At 34.1% G+C, this 17,351-nt stretch overlaps 1 protein-coding gene across 1 annotated transcript; it reads right to left on the bottom strand.

Annotated features, from left to right (window-relative positions):
• Window positions 1-5,102: 5,102 nt before the first annotated feature.
• Window positions 5,103-15,393, bottom strand: LOC129233484 (WASH complex subunit 3-like). Its single transcript, XM_054867505.1, has 3 exons — window positions 15,300-15,393; window positions 8,448-8,558; window positions 5,103-5,854 (listed from the first exon to the last, which is right to left on the bottom strand). The coding sequence occupies exons 1-3, from the start codon at window positions 15,391-15,393 to the stop codon at window positions 5,103-5,105; spliced, it is 957 nt and encodes a 318-aa protein (XP_054723480.1).
• Window positions 15,394-17,351: the final 1,958 nt, after the last annotated feature.

The following is a 17,351-nucleotide window of genomic DNA, read 5'->3' as shown; positions in this document are numbered from 1 at the left end:
TACTAAATTACTTTTAAATGCTTTTTTTTGCGATAAAATATTTCGATAAAAGATTAATGATGGCTCCACGAATTAAAGATTTCATGTTGAAAAACATTAATCCAGTATTCAACCCCTGTGTCTGGAACCAACCCATGTACCATGGGCCATAAAATTTTTATTTCTCCATTTCAGAGAACTTTAAATTAATAAAATTCAAGCAATTTCATTGAAAGAAAGTAACAGAAAGAAAATCAAATCTATACTTTGATGTTAGCACAACAATATTAAACATTTAAATTTTTTTAAAGAATTTTAAATAGTTGTGTTCTAGAAAACGAAATAATATTTTCATATTATTCCGTACTACTTAAGACATGTGACACAGATAAAAAAAATTGGTAATTCAAAATCATTCTAATACAATATTAATGATTACAATTTCCATTAAAAGTTCACAATAATAATAACTCCCATACCAGCAAGGTTCCAGTAGACCAATACAGTTTTCACGGTTACAAGTACGTTTTATAAATGAAAGCACCTTTTTTTTTCTCCTTTTTTTTTTTTTTTCTTTTTTTTTTCATTCATTTTTTCTTTTTTTTACCCATTTTTTGGGTTATTTTTTTAATTTTTTTTATATATTTTTTTTTTCATTCTTTTTTCATTTTTTCTTTTTTTTTTGTTTTTTTTCTTTTTTTTTCTTTCTTTTTCCTTTTTTCTTTTTTTTTCTTTCTTTTTTTTTTTTTCTTTTCTTTTTTTTTTTTTCTTTTTTTTTTTTTTTTTTTTTTTTTATTTTTTTTTCTTTTTTTTTCTTTTTTTTTTTTTTTTTTTTTTGATGCTTTCACTTACAGATTTTGAAATTCAATATGGGGAGTTTAAATTAAATGAGCAATGCATAATTGATAAAGTTTTAAAATGTTTGTTCTCATGGGACTTGATACCTATGCAACAAGGTTTTTAAATATATTTTACAATTTTTACTAACATTTAACAAAAAAAATAAATAAATAAAGATTATCAATTAAAAAATGTTTTGCTTCAAAAAAACGTAAACATTTTTATAAATCTTTGTGCGTGAGGAAAAACTTTACAGTGGAAAAAATTAAGAACAAACACAAAATTTCTGCAATTAATTCATATCTTTAAGTAATTGCAAAACCTACTTTTTTTTTTCATTTTAGAGGTATCAAGTCCACTTAAATCTATATTCATAGCATCAAATAGATTTCACATTTAAATAAATTATTCAAAAAATCCATCTTTAAATTAAGTTAGCACATACATACAAGTATTTTTTGCGACTAATGAAAAACATACAATTTTCCAGCCGTGATAAAAAAAAAAATGTTAGTTAGATTAGTTTTGATCTTAAGTCATGAGAAGTAAAAGTATAAACATAAACTTCGGCTCATATGAAACCAACAACAAGTACTGGTTAATTAATTTCACGTTTGCTTACGAGTTTAAGCATTTTACTCGATTGAACTTACCTTAAACGGTGAAACAACTTTGTGATTTGAATGATAGAGTAAAGTCTACTATCTAACTATATTTTAGTGAAATTCAAGTTTTGTTTCACTTCTACAAAAGTTATAGCTTTAAAATGTCCACTTAATAAAAATGCTGTTGACAGTAGTGAGAAATTTAATACCAAGCACAGACATTATCATGAAATGGGATAAAAACAGGCGATTTGAAGTTTTTGGAAACGTAAAAGAATAGTAATGCTCTAAAAATTCGATTTTGAATGCAAAAAGAGCCGGATTGTGTTTTTTTCCCAAGAAAACCCACATACCTAATTACTGTTCTCTATCTCTGATACATATGGTTATCAGACATAAACTAGATATGTGCGAGCATAATATTGTTTACTAGTTGGTTAATGGCCAAGATTTGCTTTACATAATAAATTCTTCAACTCTAAGTACAGCACAGAAATGAGACTAAGAACAGAAAACGTTAGCTTTAGCTAACATTAGCTTAAAATTTTACTCGAGTATAGTCGAGTCCCGACTTGCGCGAGGGATTGCGTTCTAAGACACCTCGCGTAAGTCGGAATTTCGCGTTGTGGAACGAGGTATGTTTTTATAAGCATACCCAATTGTTTCAGACGTTTGTAAACCCCCTCATATTCTTTCAAACCATTTATTAACTATATATTGCTGTATCTTTTACAAAGAACCGACTTTTTCTGTATTTTAGAATAAGCGTTATTATTTGACATAAAATTCTGTAATTTAGCAAAAAATCAATGATCAATGGGGGAGATAAATTTAAAATAAAGCAGTATGCTACCTACAGTAGCATTATTATAGCACTTAACAGTATGTAGTAAATATATTTATAATTTAAAAAATGAAGATGGTTTATGCAGCGCGATCAGAATGTTATCAGAATGTATTTTACCAACGTTCCTATGCAAAATGAAAAAAAGTTAAGAATCGGAGCGGTTATTTACATAAATTAAAGCAAAGTGTTGTTTAGACTAATACAGTGGGTGAACTTCCGCTTTCAGTGATGATAAAGGGATGAAAGTCCATTCCCAAAAGCAATATTTAGTGTCAACGAAGCCCATTCTAACTCTCCGCCGCTCTTTTCCGAAAAATTTCATGTTGCAGGCGAGTCATTTGTGTCCGCACTAAAAAATTCATTACTCATGAAAAACTCGCGTTATAGCCATTTCGCGTAAGTCGGATCGCGTTGTAGCGGGATCCGACTGTACATTTAAATGTTCTTGTCGAGAAGTTTTGATCTGAAATTGCTTCAGGACGAAGCTGGGCAACGAAGTTCCAAGTTAAGAGAGAGTGCAAGATGCGAACACTATTTCAAGACCGGAAAACGCTCCCGAGAAATTCTAATATTTCATCTCATTTTTCCGTTTTTTTTTTTTTTTTAAGTTATTCGCCACAGTATGCATTAAGTTCGCAGCAGTGGGCATCTCTAACAAAATACTAATTTCAGAGAAGGTTCCTTGAAATGCTGTGTAAATGTTGTTACTATTGAGTGATGCAGCAAATTAAAATTTGATGAAGAAGTTGGAAGCCTTTTCAAAAAATTATAACAAGACTATTTCAGACATTTAGATATTTGCCAATACGATGATTTCCTTTGCAACTATCAACATTTTTCAGTCCTTGTAACAAATTATGAAGAAAATTATAAATGGTATAAGATGCGAAGTACCAGAATAAAGAGTAAAAATTTTAAGGTTTTTAAAAGTTATGATTCTTCCAGCACTCAGAAATAAAAGGTGGACAGAGATCAACTTGATCCAAAATAGCTTTTATGAAGCCTCACTAAAAAGAAAAATGCGAAGTAATTCGCTGCACCTTCACTTTTTCTACATGGTCCCCTAATGTGCGATGATAATGCAAAGTTCTCCCCCTGAGTCAGGCAGTATCAACATCGATCCACTCGAAATTCTTTTAAGGGGGTCCGGGACACATTTTGAAAAAGGTTTTATTAAACAGTTCAGAGCTTTGAAATTTTCCGCACTGATTCAACAGCTATTTAATTAACGAAATCATAACAAATATTTTTTGAAAAAATTTTTCATTTACATTAAGCTTTTTTTTTTTTTTTTTAAATGGGGTTCTTTAAATTGCTAAAACTCAAAATATTCTCGGTCAAACTTCAATTTTTATTCAAAAAATTAAATAGAAATATCGAAGCTTTAATTTTTGTTCGGCGATTTCCAAAGTATTTACTCAATAAAAATAAAAAATATTTGAAGAAAAATTTTGAAAAATTTAAAGATACTTAAAAAAAATAATATTTTTTGCAAAAAAGTTTTTTTTTAAATTTGACGAATAAAAACTAAAGTAAACTGTTTGAAAAAAATATGCTCTAAATTTCATTACTTTATCAGTTCTTGACATAAGAGTTTGAGTGCGAAAAATAGGGAAAAAATTGCATCATGGAGAAAAACGCGTTTAAAGTTTTAACGTTAAATATAATACTATGTAAATGCAGGCAAAAAAAAAAAATTATATCTGTCATTTTAATTAAGATAGAAACAAGATTCGAACGTCCTTTTAAGAAAAAAAATGGAATTTATTTTTTCAAATGCTAAAAAAATGCAAACATTGACGATTTTTGTGTCCCGGACCCCCTTAACATTTGCTCTTGATGAAAACCTTTGTATGGAAACGGAGCACAACTGCCCCTGCACATTCAGGGGCATTTTGGGACTGTACCCGAATCCCACAGGGGATTTGAGAGTACTGTCTGCAGACCATGAAGAAGACTTTTAGAGCTGTTTCCTCATTCCTGTGAAAACTTTTAGCGACTATCATTATCTCTTTGGAAAATTTCAGGGATTGTATGCTTAGATTAATGAGACTTTTAGGAACTGTGACTGCAACCTGATGATTTTTTGTGAAACTGAGTTTATCCGCATGAAAGTGCATTTTCGGTTCAATCGTTAATGTGTTATTTCATTCAAAATACATTCAAACAGTTATTTATTCATTTACATTCACATTCAGTAATCACATTTAATCGTTTGTCAAATGTGACGACTGAATGTGATTGAGTAAACAAACGAATAACTTTTCTAATACTCTGTGAATAAAAGAACAAATGGTTTCTCTGTTCCACGTTAATGAAAGAACTAATAAATGACTGGATGAAGAAGCACTATTTTGTATGAATGGGAACGAGGACGTAAATCAACAGATATTGGATTAGTTTAATGTCTTTACGCACTCTTTAAAAAAAAAGAAAAAAAAAACCCCGAAGGACCGAAAATGCACTTACATGAGGATAAACTTAGTTCCTCAAAAAATCCATCAAGTTTCACACATGGACATATGGACATGGACAGACATTGAGACTTTTAGGACACAGTTCCTAAAAGTCTCATTGATCAAAGCACATAGTTCCTGAAATTTTCCAAAAAGATAAGGATAGTCGCTAAAAGTTTTCATATGGATGAGGAAACAGCTCTAAAAGTCTATCATGGTCTGCAGACAGCACTCTCAAATCCCCTGTGAGATAAGGGTACGGTCCCAAAAACCCCTAAACGCATAAGTGCAGTCGTGCTACGTTTCCATGCAATGCCTTTTATCTCGAGCAAATGCCAAAAGAATTGAGAGCGGATCGATCCCCCCCCCCACTCCTCAGTCGCTGGAAGGCGGACTCGGGGAGGGCCGCACCCTGCGGATATCCCGCACGTCTCCACGACGGCGGGGGCGGCGGCTGGGAGGCGGGAGCCGGGGGCGGCGGCGCAGGGAGTCGGCGGGCGCCTGGTAAAGTTGCACCTGCCGGCGCACGCGGGTCCCTCGGGCCCCCAAGCCCGACGAAGGCGGCGGCGGGGGAGGACTCGGTGGAGACGAGTCGTCCTCGTCGTCGTCGTCGTCGGGCGGGGGGTCCGCGGGATCGGCGTGCAGGGCAGCGTCCGTTGATCCGTCCCTCCCTGGGTCGTCGTCGTCCGGCTCGCGCTGCTCATCCACCTCCTCCTCCTGAGCCCCGTTCTGCTCGGTAAATCCCTCCTCGGGCGGAGTCGGTTGAGTCACCGTGATGATCACCGGGCAGACGGGCGTGTCAGGGGCTGCGTCCTCTGTGCGGCCTCCTTCCGGCGCTGGGGAGTCTGATGGAGCAAAAGGAGGGTTAAAAATACCTGACTGCCTCCTGGACGTGGTGGCTCCCCACATTCGACGTCTTGAAGTTGGGGCCCCGGAAACCCTTGGACTTTGGGCTCCGGGCACGTCCAGGAGAGCGGGGGCTTCTCCGCCGTCGTCGTCATCATCATCGTCATCATCATCATCATCATCGTCCACCTCCATGGAGGTGGAGGCATCGTCCTCCATGGAGGAGGTGTCGTCGTCATCGGGGCTGGGGGGTGGGCTGGGATCTTCCTCCCAGGGAGCGTCTGTGGAAAAGAAGGAAAACAAAAAATTGCATCAAATATAAAGCTTTATCTGTCTTAATTTCTATTAGAAAAAGTACATGAGCGTTCTACTTTTTAGAACATAAATAAGCAATATGTATGTCAATCGCAGCTACTCCAAATGAAATAAAAGTACCAGAGCTGACCTTTCCTTTGTCAAGAAGGAACTTAAATTTCTGAAACGTTTCGAATGATTGATTTCATCTCATAGCAAACTACACAGTTATTGTTTCATACCACAGGCGATGCTACAATTCAGACGGATTTAATATATTACATTGCTGTCAGGCAACTTTTTTTTTTGTTCGGAAAAAAATTAGTTTTTTCTTAAGCATATTCCAATATTATTCAAAATTTAACCCTGACCACAGAAATATGAGAACTATGATATAAGAGATTCTTCAAAGGTTTGAAGACGAGGAAGAAATGAACGCCTAAACACGAGAAGTGACGGCAGTTGTAGTTTTGTTTAATAGTGCCATTATATATGCATACTGTAGAATGTCAAAAGTAAGATCGGAAGAAATCGAGCGCATTTTTTACTAGTGAAGCGGACTAAGGACTTGGCAGGAAGGGAAATAGTTTCAAAGTTCCTTCGGTCGAAAATCAGAGATTTTTTAAAAGTGAATGTAAGTCATTTTTTCCTTACAAAAGTTAACTACACTTTTTTGTGTCAAGTCTACTTGTCAGACGCTCGTTTAATTGCCTATGTTAAATTACTGTATAATTACTCAGAGTAAATACAATATTGCAATGAAACGTCACTTTTGACCAGTAAATAGTGAGTAACATTTGTTTAATTTCGTGAAAAAAAAATGTAATTATACAGTGCAGTGTTATGTATCACATTATATGGTATGTACGTACATATTGCATAACCGCTTTTTTGTTTATTGTAATGCTGGCCTTTTTTTCCAAACAGTATTTTCTTGGTTGATTTCGAAAATCTGAACGACCAACTACTTCGGATTTTGGACGTTGTACTGCAGTTACGTTTCCAACAGTGCAGATTCAAGTAGTAATATAATTGAGCGATTCATTTCACTTAGAAGTTGATACATTTAGTTAATTTATATTTGCTGTATGAAATTACAGGTTAAAAAATATACGTTGAATTTGACAAGACAAATAAAAATTCACTGATAAAAGGGATTCTCTGTAAGCTTGAAACAGCTGCATTCGTCTGACGATTGACATATTACTTAATTATTGATTTTTTTCAATTAAAATATCTGCACCTTAGAGCTAGACTAACATAAGGCTAAAAATGACCATTTTCAGGTTATTACGGCTTTATATGTAGCATCTTATCCCACATTGAGTGATTATAAAGTAAGTAAAAACAATATGTATATATATTATAATTAACCAGCATAAAAGCACCAGCCTCATTCTTTATATGGACCAGACAAAAGTTTTTCCGCTCTCCTCCGAATAGGAATAATATGAGTTACGTTAGTCTGGCTCTGAAGTAAAGACATAACACTTGGATAAAATTGAATTTCGTGTACAAAATATATAATTTTAGTCCTGCAGTCGATGTTGAAAAATAAAGCAAACGAAAAAGAGAAACCAATTTTTTTTGCTTTAAATTATGATCGCGAATGAATAAATAATTCAAAATGTAGCAGAATTTCTCTGCTTTTTACGTATTCCAGTCGCTTTGTGACTTTACAAAAGTTAGGCTTTCTTCGAAATCATAATGTATATATGTTAAAAATAATTTGCAAAAAAATGGAATCTTCTACGTGCTTCTTTTTTCCCCAAGTAAAATTGACTCAAAAGGGAATAAGCGACCTACTCAGTTCTGAGTATCGGCTCCAACTTAAATATCACTGACGCAGAAAATGAAAATATCACTTTATAAATACAGTGAAAATTTTAAAATTGAAGAAAAAAATTTGTTATTTTCAATGATTTGTTCACTAGACTACCTTTACTTCCCTCAAAATTACATATTTATTTACTGCATATGACGTCACAATGGCTCTTTGAGTTTCTCCATTCAGTGTACGAATACAAGACTTTGGACTCGGAATTAAGACGTTCGTCTTTTCAAAGACTGAGAAAACACAGAACGAATTTCGAACGTTATGTTGAATCTCAAAAAGCTAGGACGTCTTCGCTATGGTCTTAAATGGCGCAACCACCTGGAAGGTCATTTTTGTTGTGCGTTTGTCAGTTTCAGTGAACCACAGGTTCAATCCCAAAATTTTCCTTGGTACATGGGCTTAAATCGACAAAAAAAAAATCATTTCTTCTATTAGTTAACGTAGCATATTGGAGAGAGAATACAGAAAAAAAAGAGTAACGATAAACTACGGTGATTGTAGAAATGAAGCAATGATGTAAGCAAAAGCTTTCGGAGCATAAATATAGCAAGATAGTATTTTGCGAGTCGTGCATGAGAGGGTTGAGGAAAATTCAGAGACTACAAAGCTCTGGAAACATTTCGCAGAAATTATACAAAAATGCCGACTATCTACTGTTATGAATTACTTTAAAAAAAACCTTGATAAAATTATTCTCGACTACAAGAACTTGTGTTTTTCTAAAATTAAAAGCTTCAGCTTACCGCTGTGGAAGGTGGCCTGGTGGAGGTTGTTCACATTTCGAACAACCTCTTCCCTGAAACGCCTGTTTCTTTCCCTTTCCTCCCTCAGCTCCTCCCTGAGACCTGCAATCACTGTGGACAGAAAGAAAAAATACGTTAAACATTTCATTTTACATCTTGCAATATACAAACTTACAAATTCTAACGAACTAATGGATTAAGTCTTGCACATCAACCTCAATGACGAAAACAGTTTGAAGCCTTTTTGCAAGTTAAACGTCATTTTCAATCCCGCTTTTCCGAAATAGTACACTGTTGAAAATTTTCCGGAAAATTTACGGTAATTGTTACTGGCATCCATGTTGCCAGTAATTATTAAAGTAAAAATCAAATGTTACTGTAAAATTTTACGGTTTCCTCGGTAGGCCACAGCAACCAGTTGGCGCTGGGATCGCTTATTTCTCCGGTATAAATTAACGTAAAAATCAGCGATGCGTTAGCGATGCAATTTTACAGTAACAATTACCAGAAAATCTTCCTGAATTTTTAACAGTGTAGGCAATAGGTTGAATAAAACATTTAAAAAAAAATGCATTGTATAAGTTGTGCTAGAGCCTAAAACAGTAAAAGAAAAAAATCGAAAATAAATCATTAATTTAAAAATAGAAAAAAAAATGAAAGTACGGAACCGAGATGGGGAAACGTGTCAGTTTGCCCCCTAATTCGGGGGAAATTGGAATAAAAGAAAATTTATTTTGTCTGAAAGATCTGTACAAAAAAAAAAAAAAAAAAAAAATGGGAGAGGCACTTTTAGTAAAAATAAAATAAATTAAAACTTTTCTTCGTACCGTTTCGAAAACGTCTGGATAAGGAGAAATCTACATAAAACCTTTTACTTCCTTTAACATAGTAAAGGAAGTATCGTATTCGCGAGAAAATTTTTACTGAAAAATCGGATATCAAAAATTTCCATTTTGCTCACTCCCGAAAGAATTAGTTTTTTTTTCAACCTGACCACAAGAACGAGCCCCGAGTTTTTTTACAACGAGTTATCTCGTGACGTCCTTATGTATGTGCGTATGTATCTCGCATAACTTTCTACGGCAGACCGTTTTTCAGCTACAATTTAGCAATTAGTCTCCTTGTGTGGTCTAGTGTGTTCTTCAACTTAAATTTTGAAAACATTCTTGGGAGTCCTCAAAGTCCTTTCTACCATTGAAACTTGTGTCAACTTTGGTGTTTGTGACTTCAATTCCAGAAAAAGGCTCCGAGTTCAAACTTTTTTCTAACGTTTACAAATATAGCCTATAGTTGCGGTTGTTTAGACACTTAAATTCAAAGTATTTCCGGGAATATGTCGCTAGAATTATTTCTCTTCTTTTAACTACAACAAAGATGGTCTACAACTGAGCTGTTTAGGAAATCTCATTTTCATAATAGAGCATCCCCGATCCTCCCTTCCATCCCTATCGTTAAAATCGTCTAAAAACTTCCATTTCAGGGCTTCAATTTCAAGAAAATTTGAACATATTGAGGGGGGGGGGGTACATTCGCGAATGTTAAACTTACTACTGTAGATTCATATTGTTAAATATCTTCGCTTAAATAACGCGTTTCTCATAATTTGATTGCTCATATGCTAGTAATGACTTCTCCCCCTCCCCCCCTTCGAAGCAAAAAACTGGACTATCTCTCTTGCTATACATACGCTTGAAGAAAAATTTAGTGGCTGCCAAAAGCCCTCCTCCGAATTTTTTGAAATCGCGACTGCCTTCCTAAAAGAAAATGCCATCATTCACTTCAACGAAAAAGTTTGCGAACACTAAATAATACTATATAAGATTTGTATGACCCCTGCTCTTCCGAAAACCAAATCTGCATTCGCCACTCTAAGGTCGCAAGAGTTTTAAAAGTGTCGAAATGTATGTGTTTAACATTATAGAAGCAATATTTTTATTCTTCAATTGTGCAGCCATTGTAGAAATTAAAAAACATAGAAAGCATAAATAAAACCTCAAGTACTTTGAGTTATAATGTAAAATATGCGCATGCGCGCACATAATGTATATTTATAAATGGGGAGACGCAGAGCGGGTCGCGGGTCTTTTAGTTGGTGAAAGGGGGTCGTGACTTGAAAAAGATTGGGAACCACTGGTGTCAATAGAGTTCAGCGTGATGTCATATGACAGTTTATTTGTAGTTCGTGATTACATTTGATGATGAGGATGATGAAGATAGGTTGATTATTATGAGCTGGCCTGATGAAAGCCAGCAAAACCCTTCTGGCTCTCCGCGAGAAGAAAATTACAATCTCCCTTGCCTAGAGGGACCTGGGGGTCAACTGCCCCCCCCCCCCCCCCCTCTCTCTTCGAACGACGTTCTCTCCTCTTCCTTACCACATTCCCACATTTGGAGAAGCGTACTCCAATCGTTACAATGTTGTAAAAATAGTTAAGAATACTAAAAATTAAATCGAGATTTCATAGTTCTTTTTAAACTTTTAATAATTGGAATCATTAGTTTCAAGTATTTTTATCAGTTCCTTCTGTGTCAGGACTTACGTAATGTGGTAATGTCATTTTTTCTTTCATGTAAAAATAAAACTAAGTTGAACAGCAGTAAATGTGGTTGATTATAAATCATTTAAATTCTTTAGATACTATTTTTTTAATCTTTTATAATTAACTTTGTCAGTGAACACATATAAATATTTTCTTTTCATTAATGAACAACTATTAGCTTGAAATACAACCAAATTCATTTGTTTCAACAGCTTTTTAAGTTGAATCTACAATTATCCTGAAAGCTACATCTCAGGTCATTATTTCTCAGCAAGAGTATGGTGAAAACGTTTAAAAATCTACACGCAGAAAAACAAATAGGCTATTCAACACCAATTGAAAGATTTTTTTTTATTTCTGGATTAATCCATTCCAAACTGGAACTTATAAATGTACTTGGTGTACACAAATTGTTTTTTCTAGAAATCAGCAGTTATTATTTAATGTACTACTATTGATAAAAGAAATTGTATGCTAAAAGTAGCTCTTTTATTCATCTCTTTCATTTTAAAGACAAACAACTTGTTGAATCAACATTGTGAATTTTAATTTTGCACTTTTAAAAAAGGTAAAACAATCAAAAAAATTTCCATCAGAGTATGAAATCAAAATTTAATGCACCAAGAATAGTTTGCCAGGGTAATTTTATTGTTTATATAAATTTCAGTCAGGTTTCAGACACAAATTTAGGGTTTTGACAATTATGTCAAAAAGGGCTTTTTGACTTGACTGTAATAACCACTGTAAAAAACCGGATTAAACCACCAACTATCAAAGACTTGCCAATCCTGATACAGCTGTTTAGCTAGGGAGGGGCGGTTGGGGCGGTCCGCCCCGGGCGGCACTTTTTGAGGGACGGCAATTTCACACTTTTAATGCGAAAAAATTTAACAAGTTTTCTCAATAGGGAAATCATGCTTCTGATGCATTACTGGAAGAAAAAAAGAAAAAAAAAACTTGGAATTGTAAAGTTTTAGTACGACTATGATAATACAATTACTCTAATGCAAAACATGCGTTTTTATTGTGGATATCTCAGCACTATTGTCTGATTTTTCTCTTCCTTCGTCTGAACCTTCAGGCTGAGAGAGGGGGAGTGTAAAGTAAGGGACCATGTTTTGTTTTTTGCTATCAAGGTTAACCATTACTGAGGAAACAAATTTCCCAACCTCTCGTTAAATGATGAAGCAATGGATTTTAAGTTCTGAGGAAACCACCGTATTAAAAGAAAAAAAAAACCTTTTTTAAAGGAAAGTGACACCAAGAGTAAAATTAAAGAGGTCTCAATTGGTGGGCGATTTCCTGCTCATTTTCAGGATAGCATTATCTGTTTCAACAATCGCTTTGATTGGCCACTGACTACAAAATTTTCACGAAGACAGAATGAATTTTTATGTTCATTTCATAAAACAAATATGTACAACTCGAATAATAATTGCTTGTACTACTGCATTATATCAACTAATTCCTTTATACAATGTGTTTCACATTTAATTATTCATTTTAAGGAAATATTTTTAATTAGTAAAATGATCTCTGGGGAAGACCTTTTATATTTCGACCACTATAAGTAAAAAAGAATCATCCCAAATTTGGTCTCGAAACATTTCCAAGGGATAACGCCCACACCATCCCTTCACATCTCACTTAAGAATGCATAAAACTAATTTTAGTTTAGAAAAAAAAATGAAGGGAGTTCCAAGCAACTTTTTTTTATGAGCGTTTCTAAAAATTGCTTAAAATTTCGCAATTTGACGTTACTTTTGAAATGTTTTGCCAGGGCTCTAAATTACTTTTTTTTTCTTCTGCAAGAAAAATAAGGAAAACAAATATTTTCTTCTTTATTTAAATACTTTTGACTCTAATGTGTCAACTACTTCCCAACAAAAAGGGCGGCAGATTGAGAAACAGCCCCTGGCGGTAGAAAGTGTAGCTACGCAACTGCTGATAATAACATTATGAAACGCGTTATAAGACGAATTAGACGAAATTTAATTGTCCCAAAAGTTTTGAATGTTTGCTCTATCATCCGGGGGGGGGGGGGAATCTTTAAATATCTTTTTGGATAATGACAAGAACTTTAAATTCTTCAATCGAACAACTGAAAAAAAATCCCAAAAAGCATAAAATGTGCGAAAATGAAAGCATCGCCTCCACCGCAAAAAGGTGTGAGATCTCATGTAAAACCAAGTCAGTTGTCTTAGTATCTTCGGAAACCCCTATTTAAAATCACCACACAAATTGTTTCCTATTAAGTTAACTTGTAATATTTGTAGGGACCATTTTAATATTAGACATCCCTATTTCTATAAAAGTTACTGACTCGGCAATCACCATGCCAATATAATAGCATATAACCTATAATAGCGATTTTAGCGCTTTACTTGTGCATGTTTACACAATACGCAAACTAAGGCTGCTAGCACTATGTAATACAATAGGAGTACTCGCGATCGAACATTATTCTTTACTTTTCCATTTCACGCCAACTAGTCTCGTCAAGCTGGCTTGATTCCGGACAACATTTAGGACACGCAGGACAAATTTGTACACTAGTAACATTTTCTATTATTTTCCTTGGCGACCAATGAAATACACACTTTTCCTACTATACGATAACACAATCTAATTGGGCAAATGTATTCTGGACGACAAAAAATAAACATCACGTAATCAGAAAAAAATGCCTCTATTAACAGTTGATGTTATTTTTTATTATCAGAAATGTAATGCAAAAAAGATTAGCTTTTTTGTGTTCTATCAGTCAATAGTTTTTTGATTACACCAAAAAATTATCCAAATTTAGTCATAATTTCCTTCAACTGTTACTTTTGAATAGGATGTGAATTTAGTAAATTGGGTAATCATTTAATGCAGTTTTTTTTTTTAAATCGCAAGACTTTCAACAAAACTTCTTTTTTTTCCTTGAAGTGTGTTGATTGAAGTGTATATAAATTTTAATATATTTTTATTTAATGTGTCTGTGTCTGATTTAAATAGATCTGTAATTAAATGAAATTATATTAATATTTATACTTAAAACATTTCGTTTATTTGATATTAATTTTGTCCTGTGAATATATTAAATTTTAGAAAGAAAAGTAGCTCAGAACAATTCAGTACATAACGAAATTGTCTCATGACCTGCCCTGATAAAGTGCTTTCATAAAGGGTGATAGACATTAAAATATATACATAAATAATTACACAAAAAAGGCATTGTAAAGATTATACATGAGAATACATTTTTTTTTTTTTTTTGTGTGTGGCAGAAATTATAAAAATTCATTTTTTTTCTGAGTTACGATAAACCTCTTCAGAAGAAAACCGGGTTTTGTTTCTCTAAATTTCCGATTTTTTCCGACCAATGCCACTCTAGTTGGTTGATTGACACTAGAAAGACGGAGGGGGCTCTATAACTGTCACTATTTGAATGATTTTTTGATTGGGCCTCGCGTAGTTTGTTATTCAATAACTCGGAGAAAAATATTTAACGTTGTTTAATGGAACGCTTTGACTTTTCATTATATGTCACTATTTGAATGATTTTTTGATCAGCCAATGATTCGCCTCATAGTACTGTAAATATTGATCCATATACTTAGAAAGACGGGAGGAGCCACAGTGGAATCCTACGCAATTCTACAATAAAAAAAGATTTTTTTTTCCTTTCACGTAATTGTTGTAGCATAAAACAAATGCCATTCACTCTATTTTCAGTAAGTTACCGCCCTATAGCCAGGGCTAACGCAGAAATACATGAAATACACACCCAGCGCAGTCATTTCCAGCCGAGGACTGCAGTGTCATGCTTACTAGCACTCATCAGCCGGGCATAAGAAGTGACTGAGCTGGAGGTGGGAAACCTCTTGAGGTAGCCAAGAGTGCCAAACAAACTGGTAGCTAATATAGAATGGCGGCGTATTTCTTTCTATTCACTCTAGTTTAACCTGTAGCTTTTTCTGTAGCATTTGGATATCCATCGGCTGAACAAAAACAGTACCGATTGCTTACCAGCCAAACCGCAGCCATGGCTCTTGAAGAGATCAATGGTACTAGCTCTACCTTTTGGCAAGTAAAGACAGAAAAGCTGAAAATAATAACGTACGAAGTTTTTATTTAGTTAGTTATTATTAAGAAGGTGCATCGGGCAGGTGGACTCGCCCAGGAAAATTTTTAGAAGAATTTAGCCAAAAAAACTAACACTAACCCCAGATACTAAACATGATGAAACTAATACATAAAATTTCAGGCTTTCTAGTGTTAAAAAAAGTTCTGAATGAAGTAAATGGCGAACGAAGTGTTTCCTTACCTTGATCTCTGGCCGCCAACTCCACCCTCACCACGTCCCCGAGACTTCTCACTAAGTTGAACACGGCAACTATCGCTTCAATAACTCCATCCATATCTAGAAATCAGAGAGGGGAAACTTTTAAAGAATCTGAAAGCATTTCATACATATTATTACAAAGAATTAGAAAAATTGCAAGCTTTTTTCCGAGTTCTGTTCATTTGAAGGTTATAAACATAATTTCGAAAGTTTGCTCTATATTTCTAATAAAAGGTAATATTTACTTAAAAGAAAAACTTAAAATCATCGAAACTGAACAAAATCACATTCTTGTGATGCCATATGCAGAAAGATCGCATACTAGCTGCATTCTCCCTCTTGCTGGTGGAAAAGTAATCCTATGTTATTTTTCATCATTTCTGAAAATTAGTCTCAATCTCTCAACACCTGATATTGATGTTCTCCATTACTTAATTTATGAACAGGTTATAATATAAAGGATTTAGAAACAAATATGAAACATTTTTTTCTAAGCTACAAGCTCGAAATGGAGAATTCCAAAACTTATCTTTCTAAAAATTTAATGAAAAACGGAGTCAACATGCAAGCGGATTTAAACGAATTTAAAAATGGATATTTGTGGATTTTGGCAAACAGCAGAAAAGTTCCGTGTCTGCTTAATTTTCCAAAATCTTATCATCCTTATCTATATATATATATGTATTAACCAATATATGTACTAACCAATGATCGAGTAACCCGCGAGTATCAACAATGAAACTTGCGCCACGGCATGATCATTTGATAATGTGTTTCGGTAATGTTTAACATGCAGGGAAAGGCTTCGTGACAAGGTTGAACTCGATCCGATCATTTAACTGTTTTACTTCTAAGACTGTCATTTCATGGGAATGAAGAAACGAAAAAAATGGACAACAATGAATGCCATCTACTGCAGTTTAGGGTTAATCCACGGGAGTGAGGTTTACCAAAATATCACCAAACAGGCAATGGTTTCGTTCAAATGTAGAAGCAATTTTTGCCCTTCACGGGTGATTTTCTAGTATGTAGAAAGAATAACAAAAGCACTGTTTTACTTAGAAAGGTTTTGTTTTCTTTCAAATTGTTAGAAATAATTTACCAATGTTATCCCTTTCTGAAACAATTATTCATTTACTTTTTCTCAAGAATACTTTCGACTAATTATTAAGTCCTGATGAGACGATATCTGCTTTCTCTATCACTTAAATTTGTTTGAAATATCATATCAACATCCCACAAATTATATTTGTAATACCAAATTATGCTTGCTTTAAAGAATAAAACATCCAATACCTTTGCGTTACATAGCTAGCTCTAGTTAGTGACATATGTTGCTTGGACGACACGACGGTCGTTATTTTCGGCTGAAATATTATTTTGTAACAAGATGCGTAATACAGCGTGACATGCAGCAAGACACATTGTATATTTCACGTACATTGTATATAGTTGGAAAAATTTGATTTAAAGAAAAGTGAGAATCAAAATACTAATTTGCTACGGAATGCTTTGAAAAACATTAAGAACGAGTCGATAAAGTTCATGATTTACAAAAGATGGGAGCAGCTTTTGCAATAATATAAACAAAAAGTATCAAACTATCACTTCACTTAGCTGCTTTTCACATCACTTGCATGCGTTATTTACTGACATTTCTCAATGAAAATTACTTCAAGCGCTATTACGTGGAAGAGAAATGGTGTGAACTAGTGAACGAAATCACCTTCTATAAGCAATTCTTATTTAAATCTGATTGATGTCCAAGGTGTTGAAAAGAATACGGTATGCCATTGACATATCTTGGAAAAGCTAGGAGGAATCTAACATTCCCGAAGCTTGAAAATTAACACTAATCTACAGCAAAATTAACGAGTTCGTCAAGCCTATTGAATCTAAAGAAGCCTTCTATACGATGAGGTTCTTAACATTCATGGAAATAAGTGATTTACATTTTGGGACAAACATTAAAGTTTTCATGTACAGCCTGAGTAAAAACTTTAAGGCCAGTATAATTTTCTCTCAAAAAAGGAA

The sequence above is a fragment of the Uloborus diversus genome, unplaced genomic scaffold (assembly GCF_026930045.1).
Source record: "Uloborus diversus isolate 005 unplaced genomic scaffold, Udiv.v.3.1 scaffold_453, whole genome shotgun sequence".
NCBI lineage: Eukaryota > Metazoa > Arthropoda > Arachnida > Araneae > Uloboridae > Uloborus > Uloborus diversus.
The sequence above is the reverse complement of the archived record's forward strand: the minus strand, read 5'-3'. Positions and strand labels throughout refer to the sequence as shown.